Source organism: Lycium barbarum, chromosome 3, assembly GCF_019175385.1.
Source record: "Lycium barbarum isolate Lr01 chromosome 3, ASM1917538v2, whole genome shotgun sequence".
NCBI classification, from domain to species: Eukaryota; Viridiplantae; Streptophyta; class Magnoliopsida; order Solanales; family Solanaceae; genus Lycium; species Lycium barbarum.
Window position 1 is genome coordinate 104,707,032 of NC_083339.1, and position 16,501 is coordinate 104,723,532.

Below are 16,501 nucleotides of genomic sequence, written 5' to 3' on the forward strand. Positions count from 1 at the left end.
GGTAAATTATTTAAATTAAAAAATAAATCATTTATTTTTAAATTAGAAAATAAATTATTTATTTTGTCATGAAACATAAATTGAAATAGAGAATATTAAAAAAGGGATGAAAAGAAATGGTAATACACATGTGGCGTCTACCGTGGCGTCTATTTAAATGAGTCCACTGCCACATTAGTGCTCTGTTAAGAGTAGGGTAAATTTGAATACGATTGGGATATATATGGCCCAATCTAAATATAGATAATATTTTAAAGTAGAGGGTATATATGACCCTTTACCCTTTAACTAATTTCCTCCTCTTTGTTTCATACCCAGACCGAGAGCCCGCATTAGACCAAAAAGAAACAAGACAGCTGTTACTACTGCTGCGGCTGCTTTGGCATGGCGTTAACGAGTAGTCGTTTCTCGGACCTGGAACCACCACTCTCTGCTCCTGTTTTGGAAGCCTTAACCAATTCGGGCTTCGAGTTCTGTACTCCTGTTCAGGCCGCCACTATACCATTACTGTGCAGCTACAAGGATGTGACAGTCGACGCCGCCACTGGGTCTGGTAAAACCCTAGCATTTGTCTTACCTCTCGTTGAGATCCTCCATCGCTCTTCCTCCGCCTCTAATCCTAAACCTCACAAGGTAATAACTCTTCCTTCCTTCTTCTATTCCTCAATCTTAATATAAGAGTTAACGGTCCTGAAGTATCACTTTTTGGCGAGTTTAACACCCCAACTATCAGTTTTTTTTTCTTTTTCTACCTGAATTTTATCACCATCGATGTATTAAAACACACCTACTTGAGTAGATGGTGATAGTTCAGGTAGGAAAAGGAGCTGTGATAGTTGGCTACTTGGCTTAATTAGCTTGGAGGTGCATAGATGGTAATAGTTCAGGTAGAAAAAGGAATAGCTGATAAAGTGATAGTTCAGGTGTATTTTTGAACATTATCATGATTTGCTGTTGCTGTAGCTTATTATTACATATAGAGAACGGGAACTAAAGCTGATTTAGTTCATAGGGAACAGCGGAATTTAGTATTCCCAATTGGAGGCATACCTGCTGAATATAAGCAAGATCCTGGAGAACTAGAATGTTAAGTATTAGTTGTGCTCAGTTGTACCGTGTCAAGTTTCATATTACTCCAAGAGGACAGATGAATCGGGTCTTATCCCTTCGATTCCTCGCTGCATGCTTCAATGAGAAAGGAAAAGAGCTTTGGCGCGTCCTTTTGGGCTATGGTTGCAAGATCTCGCTTTCAATTCAAAATTGTACAATAGCGGTCTCTCTCTCTCTCTCTCTCTCTCTCTCTGGGAGAGTGACCGGAAGCATTCTCTCTACCCCTCCGTATCTGACGCTGACCCACGCTCTAGCCATTCAAATTTGACTACATAATGAGTTACTTAGACAAATACATATTCTTGTGGGAATGAAGAGCTGCACGACAACGGTGCTGTTATCCACTTCACATGTTTGGAGACGTGGACTCTGCTGATTGACTTTGTGAAAAATGAGTCACTTAGTCATTGTTGTTTTAAAAGACATTCGTCTTTCCTGGTTAATAGCAGCAAGTTGGTTCATTTAGGGTGTTTCTTTCTTGGAATATTCAAACTTGACGGATCTTCGGTGTACCAGCTTGAACTTGATTCAGCAGTAGTTCCAGTTGGGTGGTGCTATAAGATTAGTATAGTTGGAGGTTGCTCTCTGATACTTTTATCCTGTCTTGCTTCAACTATAGAAAGACAGTACTGCCACAGTTCTCTATCCCCCCCCCCCCCCCCCCCCCTATTATTATTATTATTTTTAAATAAAACCATGTAAGCTGATGAGCAATGGTATAGTAGGAAGGACAAGTTGCCTTCAACCCTAGAAATAGTTACAGCAGATAAATAAATCCTTCCATCTTGTTGATCGGATAAGGTGACATCACGGAAGGCCTTACATCACAAAGAAAGAGACAGAATAATCTATGCCGCACATGTTATACTTTATAAAAACGAATTTTCCATGCTTATGACATGATGTTCTATCCAAATAGACCCATTTGACCACCAACAGAGATCCTTGTGATATGCTTTTGTTATCCTTTCTGTTTGTTTCCTTTAATTCTATTTTGTCCTCTTCTTGTGTTTAGCTGTCTCTTTAGTGCCTATGCAGGTAATGGGTATAATTATATCACCTACCAGGGAGTTGTCGTCACAAATATTTCACGTTGCTCAACCATTCATTTCGACATTAGCAAATGTTAGGCCTATGCTTCTTGTTGGGGGACTAGAAGTAAAGGCAGATATCAGAATGATAGAGGAGGAAGGAGCAAATTTGTTGATCGGGACACCTGGAAGGCTATATGACATAATGGAGCGCATGGATATACTGGACTTTCGGGATCTTGAGGTTTCTACTTTCACATGCCTCTTTCAGTGAAAAACAAAAAGCTGTGTCAAGTGCTAAAGTGATTTTTAAGCTGTTATCTATTTGTTAACTTTTAAAGATAAAGTTTGCTTGGGAATTTAGGGGTATCAATTCTACTTTATCATTCTTTTACCTATCAGAAAAAATTTTAGGGGTATCAATTCTTTTGCTTGAGTGCTGCAGTATCTTTTTAGCCGCTAACCATTTGTTTACTTTTAAAGATATAGTTTGCTTAGGATTTTAAAAGTGTCAGTTCTTTTACTTGAAAGATGATAATTTGTGTTTTTCGTATTAAACTTTAAAAAAGAAAGTAAAGTGTCATACGCCCTGTGTTAAAACAATTTATGCACATACTTTTGTGCTAAATTTATGTAAAGCGTCCACTTGTGCATTGGGGTAATGCTAAGTTCAGCCTTACCAGAGGAGTTACTAAGTTTTATCTCCATTGTAGATCATAAGTTCGTACTCAAGGCTGACCTTCATAATTGCCTATGATCACACCTAAGTGGTCTCTGATTTCCTATATTTTTTTTTTCTTTTTCTAGTCTCTGATTTCCTACATGTTCTTACAAGCAGTCTAGTCTATTGAGTGTAACTAAATGGAACACTGGGCGTTGACTCCTCCCACTTTCCCCAATCTTTCTTTTGTCCGTGGTGTTTGGGATTTGGTAGTGATATTTGCCATACTATATCCTAATTAGCCACTCACCAACAACCATGTCATTGGTACAGATCCTCATATTAGATGAGGCTGATAGGCTATTAGGCATGGGATTCGAGAAGCAGCTAAATTCAATTATTACTCGTTTACCTAAGCTTCGTAGAACGGGTCTTTTCTCTGCTACTCAAACTGAGGCAGTTGAAGAACTATCAAAGGCAGGGTTGAGAAATCCTGTCAGGGTTGAAGTTCGGGCAGAAGCAAAACAGCTGAGTGGTTCTGCATCGTCTGGGAATTCGACCTCGTCAAAAACACCTTCCGGCCTTCATATTGAGGTATACTTCCAGTGTTTCAGAGTGTCCATTTGTTCCAAACTAAGAATATTTATGTCAAGGTGCATACTTCCATATTCTAGTGTCTCTTCAATTTTGCAGTATCTTGTATGTGAAGCCGACAAGAAATCATCGCAGCTTGTACACCTCCTAATGAAGAACAAGTCAAAAAAAACTATAGTGTGAGTTAGCTTTCTTGGAATCTTGAATTGTAGAACTATATATATACACACACACCCCTTCATCACTGGTTTGGTTTTGGTATTTGATATTTTTACTGTTGCAGCTATTTCATGACTTGTGCTTGTGTTGATTATTGGGGAACTGTTCTTCCACGTTTCTCTTGTCTGAAAAGTTTTTCATTGATCTCTCTTCATGGAAAGATGAAGCAGGTACCTTTGTTGATAATAAGAAAGGCCTATTATTTTATGAAATTAAAAGTTCTATTATTTATGAAGGTGCTCTAGTTGCTGAATAAATTTACTGTCTTAAAATTTTTGTAGAGTGCAAGGGAAAAAGCACTAGCATCATTTACATCTCTTTCGAGTGGTATTCTTTTATGCACAGATGTAGCAGCACGTGGACTTGATATTGCAGGTGTTGATTATATAATACAGGTACTTTCTTATTAGGCATGTTAGTTTTGGCTAATGAGCTCAGTACCTTTTGTTGGTTGGTTTCTTTTTGTGTGTGTGTGTTGTTTGGGGGGGGGGGGGGGGGGGGTAGGGATGGGGAGGGGTTATTGCTATGTTACTATAGCATGTTCATCACTCCTTTACCACCTGAACTTAAAGAACTGAGAATGTGTGCAGATCATGAACAAGTGTACAGATGGACGTTTGTGGTAGAAATATGAACCACCACTCTCCTAATAAAATATAGTTCTATAGTCAGTCGTGCACGTAATTATGGTTATGATAATAAGCAGCTGGAACTTACATGGATGTACTATTCTTTTATTTTGTTTCTTGTGCAGTACGACCCTCCTCAGGATGATAAAATGTTTATACATAGAGTAGGCCGAACAGCTAGGCTGGGCCGACAAGGAAGTGCTGTTATTTTTCTATTACCAAAGGTCAGGTCTTGCACCTCTGTAGTGTATCAAATTTTTTGGAAGCCGTTTGGATATATTGTTTACCAAGGGTTACTCCCTACCTACTTATTAACTATGATCTCTTTTGGTCTTTTTAGGAGGAAGCCTATGTGGAGTTCTTGCGTATAAAAAACGTTTTCTTAGAAGAGGGGGAATGTGCCTCTGAGGCTCCTGATGTTATCGATGAAGTAAGAATTAAACTACGCCATTGTGCCATATTTCTCTTACCCCTTGCTTTGTAGTGGAAATGCTTTCATTCTCTTTGTAGTGGAAATGCTTTCATTCCTCTAGTTTGTTTAGTCGCTTCTTTTTATTATTATTATTATTGAGAAAAGGGTACGTATTATAAGTGCAGCATGAATTGTGCTTGAATAATTGCAAAAAGATCCAGCTTCACATCAAATCAGCATGGATTGAAGTGTGTCTAACACAGATTCTGCATCATTAATAAAACCCCCTTTACACCAAAAAAAAAAAAAAGTATAAGAGTTATTCTGTTTTTTATCTTCTGTATAGAGCTAGTTGTACCTTCAAAGCATCTTGCATTTCTCTCTTTCCAAATAGTCCACCACATAGTAGCTGCGATATTTCTTCACCATTTTTGTTGGTCTTTTGACAAGTCCCTTCTATACCAGCTTCTCATCAAATCAATTGTATCTTCAGGCGTTGTCCATTATAATCCCAGCCTATTCAGAAATAACTCCAAACTTGTGAAACAGCAGGCAGAGCAAATACAAATGGTTGATGGTTTTTGAATTTGTTTCACAAAGATGACACATGTTACAGAGCTGAAAGCCTCTTTTATGATAGTTGTCTTGTGTCAAGCATGCTTTCTTGTAACTAGTCACACAAAGCAGCCACTTTCAGTGTTGACTTTGATCTTCTTATGTTCCTCCAAGGCCATGAGTTAGTACTCTGAGGATCGTCAGTTAAAAACTTGTAGTATAAGTTAACAGAATAAGATCCAGAATTGGGTAGTTTCCAAAATATTGTCCTTGGTATTCGAAAAGGTTGGAGAGGCTACAGTTGACTAATAATTCTGTTTGTTACTGATGTTCTTTCTTCGAGATACGGTCAGCAGCAAAGAAAGATCGTGATGTATTGGAGAAAGGACTCAGAGCCTTTGTGTCATACATCCGTGCATATAAAGAGCATAACTGCTCTGACATTTTGAGGTAAGTTAAGGCCATGATGCTATATGAAAATTATATTTATATTTGCATGTCTTAAGCTTAGTCCTCTATTTACAGGTGGAAGGAGCTTGAGATTGGGAAGTTGGGCATGGGATATGGTCTTTTGCAGCTTCCTTCTGTGCCTGATGTGAAGCATCATGCTCTTTCTCTGAAGGGATTTACTCCAGTTGAAGATATCAACCTGGAGGAGATCAAGTATAAGTAAGTTTTTCCATTGTTCAGCCTGCAAACAATCAAGTTCGAATAATAGAGATTAGGCAGTTTCAATGCGTCTCGTCATTATCATTATAATTTTTTCAGCGCAGTTTCAATGTGTGACTTCAAGTACTGGTCACTAAATCTTAGATCTGTTGTGGAGTCTTGGCCTGTGATATTTAGCTGTTACCTTTTCCACTCAGGGACAAGTCCAGGGAGAAGCAAAGAAAGAAGAATTTGCAAGCAAAAAAGGCTGCAATAGCACAACAACAAGAACAGAAGACACAGAGACTTAAAAAAGAAGCAAATTCTACAGCAACTGCCACGAGAAAGAAAACTGCCAAACAGAGACGTGCTACTCAGTTAGTTGAAGATGAAGATGAGATTACAAGGGAGTACCGCCTATTGAAAAAGCTTAAAAAGGGTGCTATCAATGAGAACGAGTTTGCAAAATTGACTGGGACTGAAGACTTGCTTCCTGACACATGATTACATCGAGGCGCAAATTCTGTCGGTGAAATACATTCATATGTGGTGGTTGGAGATGTTATATCAGTTATCTAGCTAAGAAAGATAAGTATGTCGGGATCGCCCAGAAACTGACGTTGATCAAGCAATTTTTGGATAACAAGCACAATCATTCATCAGTTACCTATGCTACCTTGCATTGGATTGCAGATCCATGGATGAGCGACCAAATTTTGTTCTATCTGACCTTTTCTTGTGATTTTATTTATCATTTTTCCTCTTTTTATTTTATTTTTATTTTTTATTCTAACTATTGGTAGCGGGGTGTTTTGTTCTGATATGTAATTTATGTCATAAATCATACACTTGATTTTATCAATGACAACTGGATGATGGACGGTTTTTATACGTTGTTGGTTTGATATAATTATGTGCTGATGTTACTTTTTGAAAACTATGGTAAGGTTACCGCACCATCTCCTCGTCTCCTCGTCTAGGTGAAAACCTGTCTCTGTTGGCTTAGAGTAGCACTAATTAAATGGATTACATGTCATTGTTTTCCTAGGACAATTTGCTCTCATGTTTGTTCAATTTCTGAGAGTGGGGAGGATGATGACTTTCAGCTATATTTCTCAAGTCTTCTTTTGCATTTGATTGGAAGTGCTTGAAAAGCAGTAACTCCATAAATGCAGAATTACTTTGCCCATCTAAGTGGAAATGCAATCTAAATCCCAATTGAAATGTTTTGGGGAAGAATCTTTTGCATAATGCTACTTGTTTACTTCCAATGGACGAGTTTTCAAATGCAATTCACTCCAATGGGCAAATTATATCACGACTTTAGAATTGTTGAGCTCCAAGTGAAAGAGGATCACAATTCGTCAATCTTGGACTCAAAACGAGTCTTGTAGTGTTTCTTTTCTTTTTTCCAAATGTATTATTGAAAAGTGATTCTACAATCTGACAATATATTTTCTTGAAACAGATTGATCGGTCATAATTTTGAGATGAAGAAGCAAATTTCATTTCTAGTAACCCATTACATATGTTATATGCTGTTTTTATGCCTCCAGTTGAATGTCTTATTACATTTCTGTAAGCTAATCCAACCGTTTCTTCAGATTGAAATCCGCATTTGAATTCAATTTGCTTGAGTTGAGACTAAATGAAACTAAAGTTTTCTTATTTGAATTCGATTTGCTTTCCATGGTGATTGTGTTTGTTAGATTTGTTGTTTTTGTTCAATTCTAACTGAATCAAATATGATACTCTTTTATTGAACAAAGCGTTGTCTTAAATTGTTATGTGGATGGTTAGGGTCAATTTAGCTCAAGCAATGGCGTCGAAACTAAGTTTGATTCTTAAAAGTACAAAACGTACATTTAATTGAAGAGGAAGACTCACCACGCTTGGCAACTAAGCCAATGAGGGAAATGAATTCCTTACTTTGCAGTTTGCTCGACAAAATAAAGAGAAGAAAGATAGGAGAAAGAATTTAATGTTAAAAGGGTGTGTTTGGTAAGAAGGAAAATGTTTTCTTAGAAAATAATTTCATGAAAAATTTACTTATTTTTTCGTGTTTGGTAACTAGTAAGTAAGACAAAAAGTATTATCCCAAGAGCATTTACATATAATCTAGCCAAACACTATGGGGGTGGAGTGGGGGTGGGGGTGGGGGGGGGGGGGGTTTCACCAAAAAGTATTACTCCAATAGTATTTATATGTAATATAGTCAAGACAGGGTTGCAAGATCTCGCTTTCAATTCGAAAATGTGCACACAACTTCCTTGTACAATAGCATTCTCTCTGCCTCTCCGTATCTGACGCTGACCCACACTAGCCATTCAAATTTGACTACATAATGAGTTACTTATACAAATACATATTCTTGTGGGAATGAAGAGCTGCACGACAATGGCGTTGTTATCCACTTCACATATTTGGAGTCGTGGACTCTGCTGATTGACTTTGTGAAAAATGAGTCACTTAGTCATTGTTGTTTTAAAAGACACCCGTCTTTCCTGGTTAATACTAGCAAGTTGGTTCATTTAGGGTTCATTTAGGGATCTTGGGTGTACCAACTTGAACTTGATTCAGCAGTAGTTTCCAGTTGGGTGGTGCTATAAGATTAGTATAGTTGGAGGTTGCTCTCTGATACTTCTATCCCATCTTGCTTCAACTACAAAAAGACGGGGCAGGACAGAGCGGGTTGAAAATAGAAAAAATGCTACAAGGGGCGGGTTGAAGTCTTTGCCGGTTTAGACCAAAACCCGCATGGCAATGGTGAGACAGTTCTCATTCGACCCGGTTTAGACCAAAATAAAACAACACTGCTGCGGCGGGGGCATGTCGTTAACGAGTACTCGTTTTTCAGACCTAGAACCACCACTCTCTGCTCCTGTTTTGGAAGCCTTAACCAATTCGGGCTTCAAGTACTGTACTCCTGTTTAGGCCGCCACCATACCTTTACTGTGCAGCTACAAAGATGTGTTAGTCGACGCTGCAACTGGGTCTAGTAAAACACTAGCATTCGTCTTACCTCTCGTTGAGATCCTCCGTCGCTCTTCCTCATCCTCTTCAAATCCTAAACCTCACATGGTAATAACGCCTCCTTCCTTCTTTTTCTATTCCTCAATCTTAATATAAGAGTTAACGGTCCTCAAGTATCACTTTTTCGCGAGTTTAACACCCCAACTGTCAGTTGTTTCCCTTTTCTACATGAACTCTATCACTATCCATGTATTAGAACACACCTAGTTGAGCAGTAGATGGTGATAGTTCAGGTAGGAAAAGGAGCAGGGATAGTTGGCTACTTGGCTTAATTAGCTTCGAGGTGTGCTTTAATACATAGATGGTAATAGTTCAGGTAGAAAAAGGAATAGCTGAAAAAGTGATAGATCAGGTGTATTTTTGAACATTATCTCTTAATATAACTATGCTTATTGTCAGTATCATTAAGGATTTGTTGTAGCTTATTATTTCATATAGAGAACAGAACTAAAGCTGATATAGTTCATATTAGTCCAAGAGGACAAATGAATCGGGTCTTATCCCTTTGATTCCTCGTTGCATGCTTCAATGAGAAAGCAAAAGAGCTTTGGTGCGTCCTTTTTGGGGTGTGGTTGCAAGAGCTCGCTTTTAACTCGAAAATGTGCACACAACTTCCTTGTACAATAGCGATCTCTCTCTCTGGGAGAGTGACCGGAAGCATTCTCTCTGCCCCTCCGTATCTGACACTAAAGTATAACGGTAGGGGTATATATGACCTGAAAGTATAACGGAGGGCGAATGTAGACAATATTTAAAAGTAGAGGGGTATATATGACCCTTTTCCCTTTAACTAATTTCCCCCTCTTTCTTTCATCCCCAGATCGAGAGCTCCCATTAGACCAATAAGAAACAAGACTGCTGTAACTACTGCTGCGGCTGCTTGGGCATGACGTTAACAAGTAGTCATTTCTCAAACCTGTAACCACCACTCTCTGCTCCTGTTTTGGAAGCCTTAACCAATTCGGGCTTCGAGTTCTGTACTCCTGTTCAGGCCACCACTATACCATTACTGTGCAGCTACAAGGATGTGATAGTCAACACCGCTACTGGGTCTGGTAAAACCCTAGCATTCGTCTTACCTCTCGTTGAGATCCTCTATCGCTCTTCCTCCACCTCTAATCCTAAACCTCACAAGGTAATAAATCTTCCTTCCTTCTTCTATTCCTCAATCTTAATATAAGAGTTAACGGTCCTGAAGTATCACTCTTTTGCGAGTTTAACACTTAACTATTAGTTGTTTCCTTTTTCTACCTGAACTCTATCACCATCGATGTATTAAAACACACCTAGTTGAGTAGTAGATGGTGATAGTTTAGGTAGGAAAAAGAGTAATGATAGTTGGCTACTTGGCTTAATTAGCTTCGAGGTGTGCTTTTATACATAAATGGTAATAGTTTAGGTAGAAAAAGGAATAGCTGATAAAGTGATAGTTCAGGTGTATTTTTGAACATTATCTCTTAATATAAATATGCTTATTATCAGTATCATTAAAATTTATATGTGCAATACTTTTGTTTGTTTTGGGCTCTTTACAAGACCTATTTAGGCTCTTTTATGCAAGATATACAAGCATTAATGCCAGAACTAGGGTTAGACTTGTTAGGTAGGCAAATTTTGGGTTCAGAAGCAAGGATTTCCTGTAGCTTATTATTACATATAGAGAACGGGAACTAAAGCTGATTTAGTTCATAGGGAATAACAAAATTTAGCATTCCCAATTGGAGGCATACCAGCTGAATATAATCAAGATGCTGGAGAACTAGAATGTTAAATATTAGTTGTGCTCAGTTGTACCATGTCAAGTTTCATATTAGTCCAAGAGCACAGATGAATCGGGTCTTATCCCTTCGATTCCTCACTACATGCTTCAATGAGAAAGGACAAGAGCTTTGGTGCTGTTACGCCCCCTACTTTCAGAGAAGCACTTAGTAAATTTGAACGTAAGTATGTCGAGCTATGGCTAAGTAAAACAACTTTGGATTATGAGGAACGAAACATTATTAAGTATATTGTATGAGTAAAGGATGAATTACGATCTCGTAAGTCATAACCGAGAAGGACGACCTTGGAACCAAAGGACATGACTATTATCAAGTATGATTAATGATAAATATCATGTGTGGAGAGTTTCGGAAGATTCCGGGACAAAGCAAATCTAAGAAAATAAGTTTGTCGAAAATTTGGAAATTGGTAAAATTTTGCAAAGAATTTTGGGTCAACTTTGGAGGGGTATATTGAGAGTTTTAAGGTGTTTCAAAAGCCTAAAATGAAGTTCGTCGAGTCTAGTTTCCAACGCAACAAATCGCTCGTCGATACGGCATCGAAGTGGAGAATCATGGACATTACAAGTTAGGCTAACAGAGCAGAAACGCTGCTACAGTGCTGCTACGGTACCGACTTGCTACAGTAACTGCTACAGTGACCCCCCGAATTTGACCCACTATTTAAGGATCAAATCTGATCATAAACCTCATTTTCAGCCAAGAATTCTCCAAATATTTCCCAAATCTTCTAGAAAATTCTCTCAACTTTTGTCCACTAGATTTTAATGCGAATTAAGTATAATCTCCGGATTTAAGTTTGGACAGCGCGCAGTTACGATTGTACTATCGTATTGCGGTGAATCTTGGTTGGAATGTCTGAAGTCAGTCAAGTCATGGAATTGGCTCAAGGCAAATATTGGAGATATCGCGGTACTAGCGGGAATAAGGTATGGATCTCTCCTTATTGATATGGATATAAGTTTATTTACGGAAGTAGAGTTGTAGAATAATCGTATAGTGGATTTGTTGGTGGAAAAATTGGACAAATGTCGTGTGGGATATTTTATGGAATATATTGGTATTGATAATATTGTGGTTGATGTTGGTATTGTTGTTATTGTTGTTGGTTGCTGGAGTATGATTTCGGGCTGGGTATATAAACAGGGGAGATGCTGCCCGAATTTCGGCAGATTCAAAAAGGGGTTTCATTCAAATGCTTGAGACAAGTGTGTGGCAACGAGTGTAATGATAATATAAATGATTTATATGTAGACATACGAGCTTGGGAGAATAAACGTTGGGTGACTAAGAAGACCGAAAGGTATGTTAAGGCTAAACCTTTCTTTCTTAAGGCATGATTCCTTTGTTGTGAACATAAATACGACATCTTTAATAACCTTGTTTCTAAAAGTACCAAAGCTTACAGTTCCCGGTGTTCTTGTGATATCCTTGAGCTCGTTTCATGGCTATTGATGTTGATCTCATCTTATGCCTTTGTTCCTTCAAGGTGACACATGTTCATGATGACGGTTTCATAATAATAATCCAATGAGTTTAGGAACAGGTTCTTAAGGAATGTTTTATAGGACATGAATAGAGTGCTAGTAGAGGATCCCTAATAAGGTATTTAGTGTTCGAAGAGAGGTTTATGTTGTATCTTAGGACTTGGTTAATGTTTAGTCAAGCGGGAAGAAGTATAAATGGCCTGAGCTGTGCTTATAAGTCTTATGCGATTATGTAAACCCTACGGGTTAGGTGATGACCATGAGAAGTGCATAGAGACTACTTGTACAAGTTTGGTTATGATGTCGATTATAATTACCACTGGTCTACGACCAGTCGGGCAGATGTTACCACCGGGATACGGCCGGTTGGGCAGATATGTGTTTTCCACCAGGCAAAAGCTAGTTGGGCAGTTATTACCACCGTGCTACGGCCTGTTGGGAAGTTATCGCTGATCAGTCGGGCAGTTGGGCTCTACCGTCGGGGGATAATCGGACGGGCAGTTACCACTGATCGGTTGGGCAGTTAGTATAGGATGATTAGTAAGATAAAGGCACAGTACTGTACACAGATATGTTTAAGCATGCGAGAGTATAGAGAGACATGTATCATATATGGATCGGGTTGCAGGCCGCAACACATGTTCAGATAACGGTTGATGATAAGGTAACCAGGACTATGGTAGGGTATACAGACCTAGTAAAGATCGCAAGAAGATGAAGAGGTCTTGAGATACAGCTTGACAGATCTTTCAATAAGGATACCAGCTCAGCAGGAAGAGTCATGGCGCTCCACTTGCTTCGGAGTTGCCCTGTGAGTCAGCATGGCTACATATGCATTTGTATGGGTATGGCGGGGCCCTGTTGCGGCCACTTTATGTCATGTACTCTTGTAGATGCTCGTAGATAGATATGCACAATCAGATATCTTATAATTATCTTGACTTGTACTATGTCGTATCATTATTATGGATAGCCTTACCGGCATATGTGTCACGACCCAGCCCCGTGGGCCGTGACTAGTGCCCTAACTGGACACCCATACAGACTTTCTTACCAGATCGACATATCAAAGACTTATTCAAATTTAACATACGTTATTTATACAGATACTGAGAAACAGACGTCATCTTAAGCGGTCACCTGTAACAGAAATATCATACCAAAAGCCGGCAGGCTGGCGGAATACACATCGCCCGAATATACATACATATACAAACATGTGGGCCGTTTTGGCCGTAATAGCAAACGGGACCGCTTAAGGCACAAATCACCAACATAATCGAACAAACATGACCCATGGCCCACATATATGTCTACAGGCCTCTACAAACCATAACAGAAACATATGACGAGACAGGGCCCCGCCGTACCCTCAAATAGTCATATATACAGAAATGTGTATGACAAAAGATATGTACCAAAATATGAGCTCCGGATCAAAGGAGTACTCCAAATAGCAGAATAAGTGTCCTACACTGGCGGGTCACCGGAACGAACGTCTGTACCTGCGGGCATGAAACGCAGCCCCCGAAGAAAGGGGGTCAGTACGAAATATGTACTGAGTATGTAATGCATGAAGCACAGTAATCCGAATCATAACTGAAGTGAGGAGTACAGAAAATGGATACAGAATTAGTATAACAAAACCTGTGCTGAAAATATAAATAATGCAAATAAAAATCATGCATAGGGCTCAGGAACGTGGTCGCCACTCCGACGCTGGCACCACAACACATCATACTCCAGAAGGTTTCAAATCTCCGTACAATCCCCGAACATATCGTATCATCATAACATATCACAACATCAAAACATATCATATGCCATATCACATCATAACGCCGTATATATGCGGTACCCGACCTTATGGAGAGGTCTCGGGAACCGTAACACATCATACTACCGAATATAACATAGTGCGCACGATCACAAAACCGGCCCGGGATCCGGCGAACGATATCATAGTAGTATGCACGAGCGGAGTAGTGAGGAAACCATATGCATATAAGTACATAAATAAATTTCAAAACTCGATGGACAAACATATTTACCGACATCTGAAGGCTCAAAAATAAGATTCGGGTCAATCGGAATTAGTATAAGAAAGTTACGAGCTTTTGAAGTACGGAACCTTCTAAAAATATTTCATAAGCCATACTTAGAAATTCAAGTATCATTCATATTAGAAAACTTTCGAACATCATTATGGATCGAATATTCATATTAGGAAACTTTCGAATAACATTATGGATCAAATCAAATGGAGACTTTTGGACCATATTTACGTACCAAAATATTCATCAAAGATTTAGTCCTCTCGATTTTTCTTTCGAACAACATTCGGAAACATAACCACTAGAGTCTTCGAATATCACAAATATGTATCAAGCCATATGAAATAGCTTATGGAAGTCAAAGATGTTAGTCATCCTAGTGGCTCTAAGAGTAGGATTTTCTTTATAAGCATACATATACATTTTTGTTCATTTCAAAAGGATCACGCCAAAAGAAGGAAAGATAGGCTTTACATACCTCGATTTCTCACTAACCAAATCCCGACTCAAGTCTCGGGCTCTCCAATACCTACAATAACGTTATCAATTACCAAACATTAGCTACGAGTACTTAGAAATTCAATTCTAACTAGTACTTGTCTATAGAAATTTCGGCAGCATCTCCCCTGTAAATTCAACATCCCCGAGAATTTAACTCGGCCAAATTCATCAACAACCATACCAACAATACCAACAACCATACCAATAACATCAAGAATCATTTTAAAGCGCATTCTAATATTAGTAACCTTCTATCTCTACGTAGCTAATCACATTCAATTTAACTACGTATTTTCAAGCCAATATCAACGCTCCCATATTCATTACTAATCCAAGATCATTCAAATACAATTCAAAAGAATTTCAAACAATCTACAAAATATTCAAACAATCCCACCAACATCATATTCCACCCAAAATCTCCACAAATGCAACAAGGCTACAACGTCGCATTTTCTTCTTTCAAATTCATCAACAACAACAACAATTCACACTTTAGCAACTCCACTTCCATAATTACATAAAAACCATATTAAAATCACATAATTTCCTACAACAACTTACAACCAATTTTCATGCCAACTTGAACCATTAGTCTTCCATTTACATCACAAGGCCACAACAACACAATTAACATACTAAAATAAATTTAATTCATCTTCCTTCACCAATAGGAACCACACGGCCACACATACACAACACACCCACACGGCCCACACACAACACACGACATTTCCATGATTTTCATTCAATTCTACTCACTACAACATATATATAAACCTTCCATAACATAAAAAGGATAGAATCCTTACCTTTTCTTCAATTTTCCACTTGCCACAAAAGTAGTTTTCTCGCTTAAATAATTATACCACGTTGAAGAGGGTCTTGAACTTAGTAGGAATTCAAGAAGAAATAAATTGTTGGATCAAAGATTGGAAGCTTCAATTTTTTTTTTCTTCTATGGCCGAATCCCCTTCTTTTTTTTTGCTCTAGCTTTTGTTTTCTTGAAACTTCTTGAATAATGACTAATTTGTGGCCCCTTTCCTTTTTATTTATTCCATGGGTAAATTTTCTACATGGGCTTGGGCCCTTTTCTTTCCCCATGGCCGGCCACCCACAATTGTTGGGCCTCTCCTTTTTTTTTCAAGCCCAATTACTTATGGTTCATATTTTGTAATTCACGAAACTAATTTCCAAAATTCCAATTTTTCCCTTAGCCTTCCTCGATATTTCCGCATCAATATATTTTTTTTATAAACAACATATATATTAAATAAGATCAAAATGTTGCCTTTTCTCTTACTAGTCACAATTATTGCAAATTTTCCGAATATGCAAAATACGGGATATAACAATATGCACTCGAAATTAATTTGAAGACGTAAGTATGTTATCTTTTGGGCTTGTGCCCCTATGGCTTATAGTACCTTGGTCTTATGTTGCCTTTCGAGATATAGAAAACATGAGTTATAGTTTGATTCGCTCGGTTCCCATAGGGTGCCGAGTGCCAATCACGCCTTACGAAGGTTGGGGTGTGACAGGTGCATCCTTTTTGGGGTGTTGTTGCAAGATCTTGCTTTCAATTCGAAAATGTGCACACAACTTCCTTGTGCAATAGCGTTCTCTCTCTCTCTCTCTCTCTCTCTTTGGTAGAGTGACCGAAAGCATTCTCTCTGCCCCTCCGTATCTGACCCATACTCTAGCCTTTCAAATTTGACTACATAATGATTTACTTATAGAAATACATATTCTTATGGGAATGAAGAACTACATGATAATGGCGTTG

At 38.5% G+C, this 16,501-nt stretch overlaps 1 protein-coding gene and 1 pseudogene across 8 annotated transcripts in view; both read left to right on the forward strand.

Annotated features, from left to right (window-relative positions):
• LOC132631694 (DEAD-box ATP-dependent RNA helicase 18-like) overlaps positions 1-6,750 on the forward strand; it is a 7,307-nt gene extending 557 nt beyond the window's left edge. For 3 of the 8 annotated variants that reach the window (XM_060347364.1, XM_060347366.1, XM_060347367.1), the window contains exons 2-12: positions 319-633; positions 2,149-2,385; positions 3,136-3,396; positions 3,496-3,575; positions 3,680-3,785; positions 3,897-4,010; positions 4,370-4,468; positions 4,585-4,674; positions 5,555-5,661; positions 5,737-5,880; positions 6,078-6,750. In XM_060347364.1, coding sequence (XP_060203347.1) covers positions 385-633; positions 2,149-2,385; positions 3,136-3,396; positions 3,496-3,575; positions 3,680-3,785; positions 3,897-4,010; positions 4,370-4,468; positions 4,585-4,674; positions 5,555-5,661; positions 5,737-5,880; positions 6,078-6,363 — 1,773 coding nt within the window. In that variant the 5' untranslated portion in view covers positions 319-384 and the 3' untranslated portion in view covers positions 6,364-6,750. Of the gene's footprint in view, positions 1-43; positions 634-1,012; positions 1,688-2,137; positions 2,386-3,135; positions 3,397-3,495; positions 3,576-3,679; positions 3,786-3,896; positions 4,011-4,369; positions 4,469-4,584; positions 4,675-5,149; positions 5,533-5,554; positions 5,662-5,736; positions 5,881-6,077 lie in introns of those variants that run through there. The other 5 variants (XM_060347369.1, XM_060347365.1, XM_060347368.1 and 2 more) reach the window with 5 other exon arrangements.
• A 1,938-nt stretch (positions 6,751-8,688) lies between these two features.
• Positions 8,689-16,501, forward strand: part of LOC132631069 (DEAD-box ATP-dependent RNA helicase 55-like) — a 56,893-nt pseudogene continuing 49,080 nt past the window's right edge.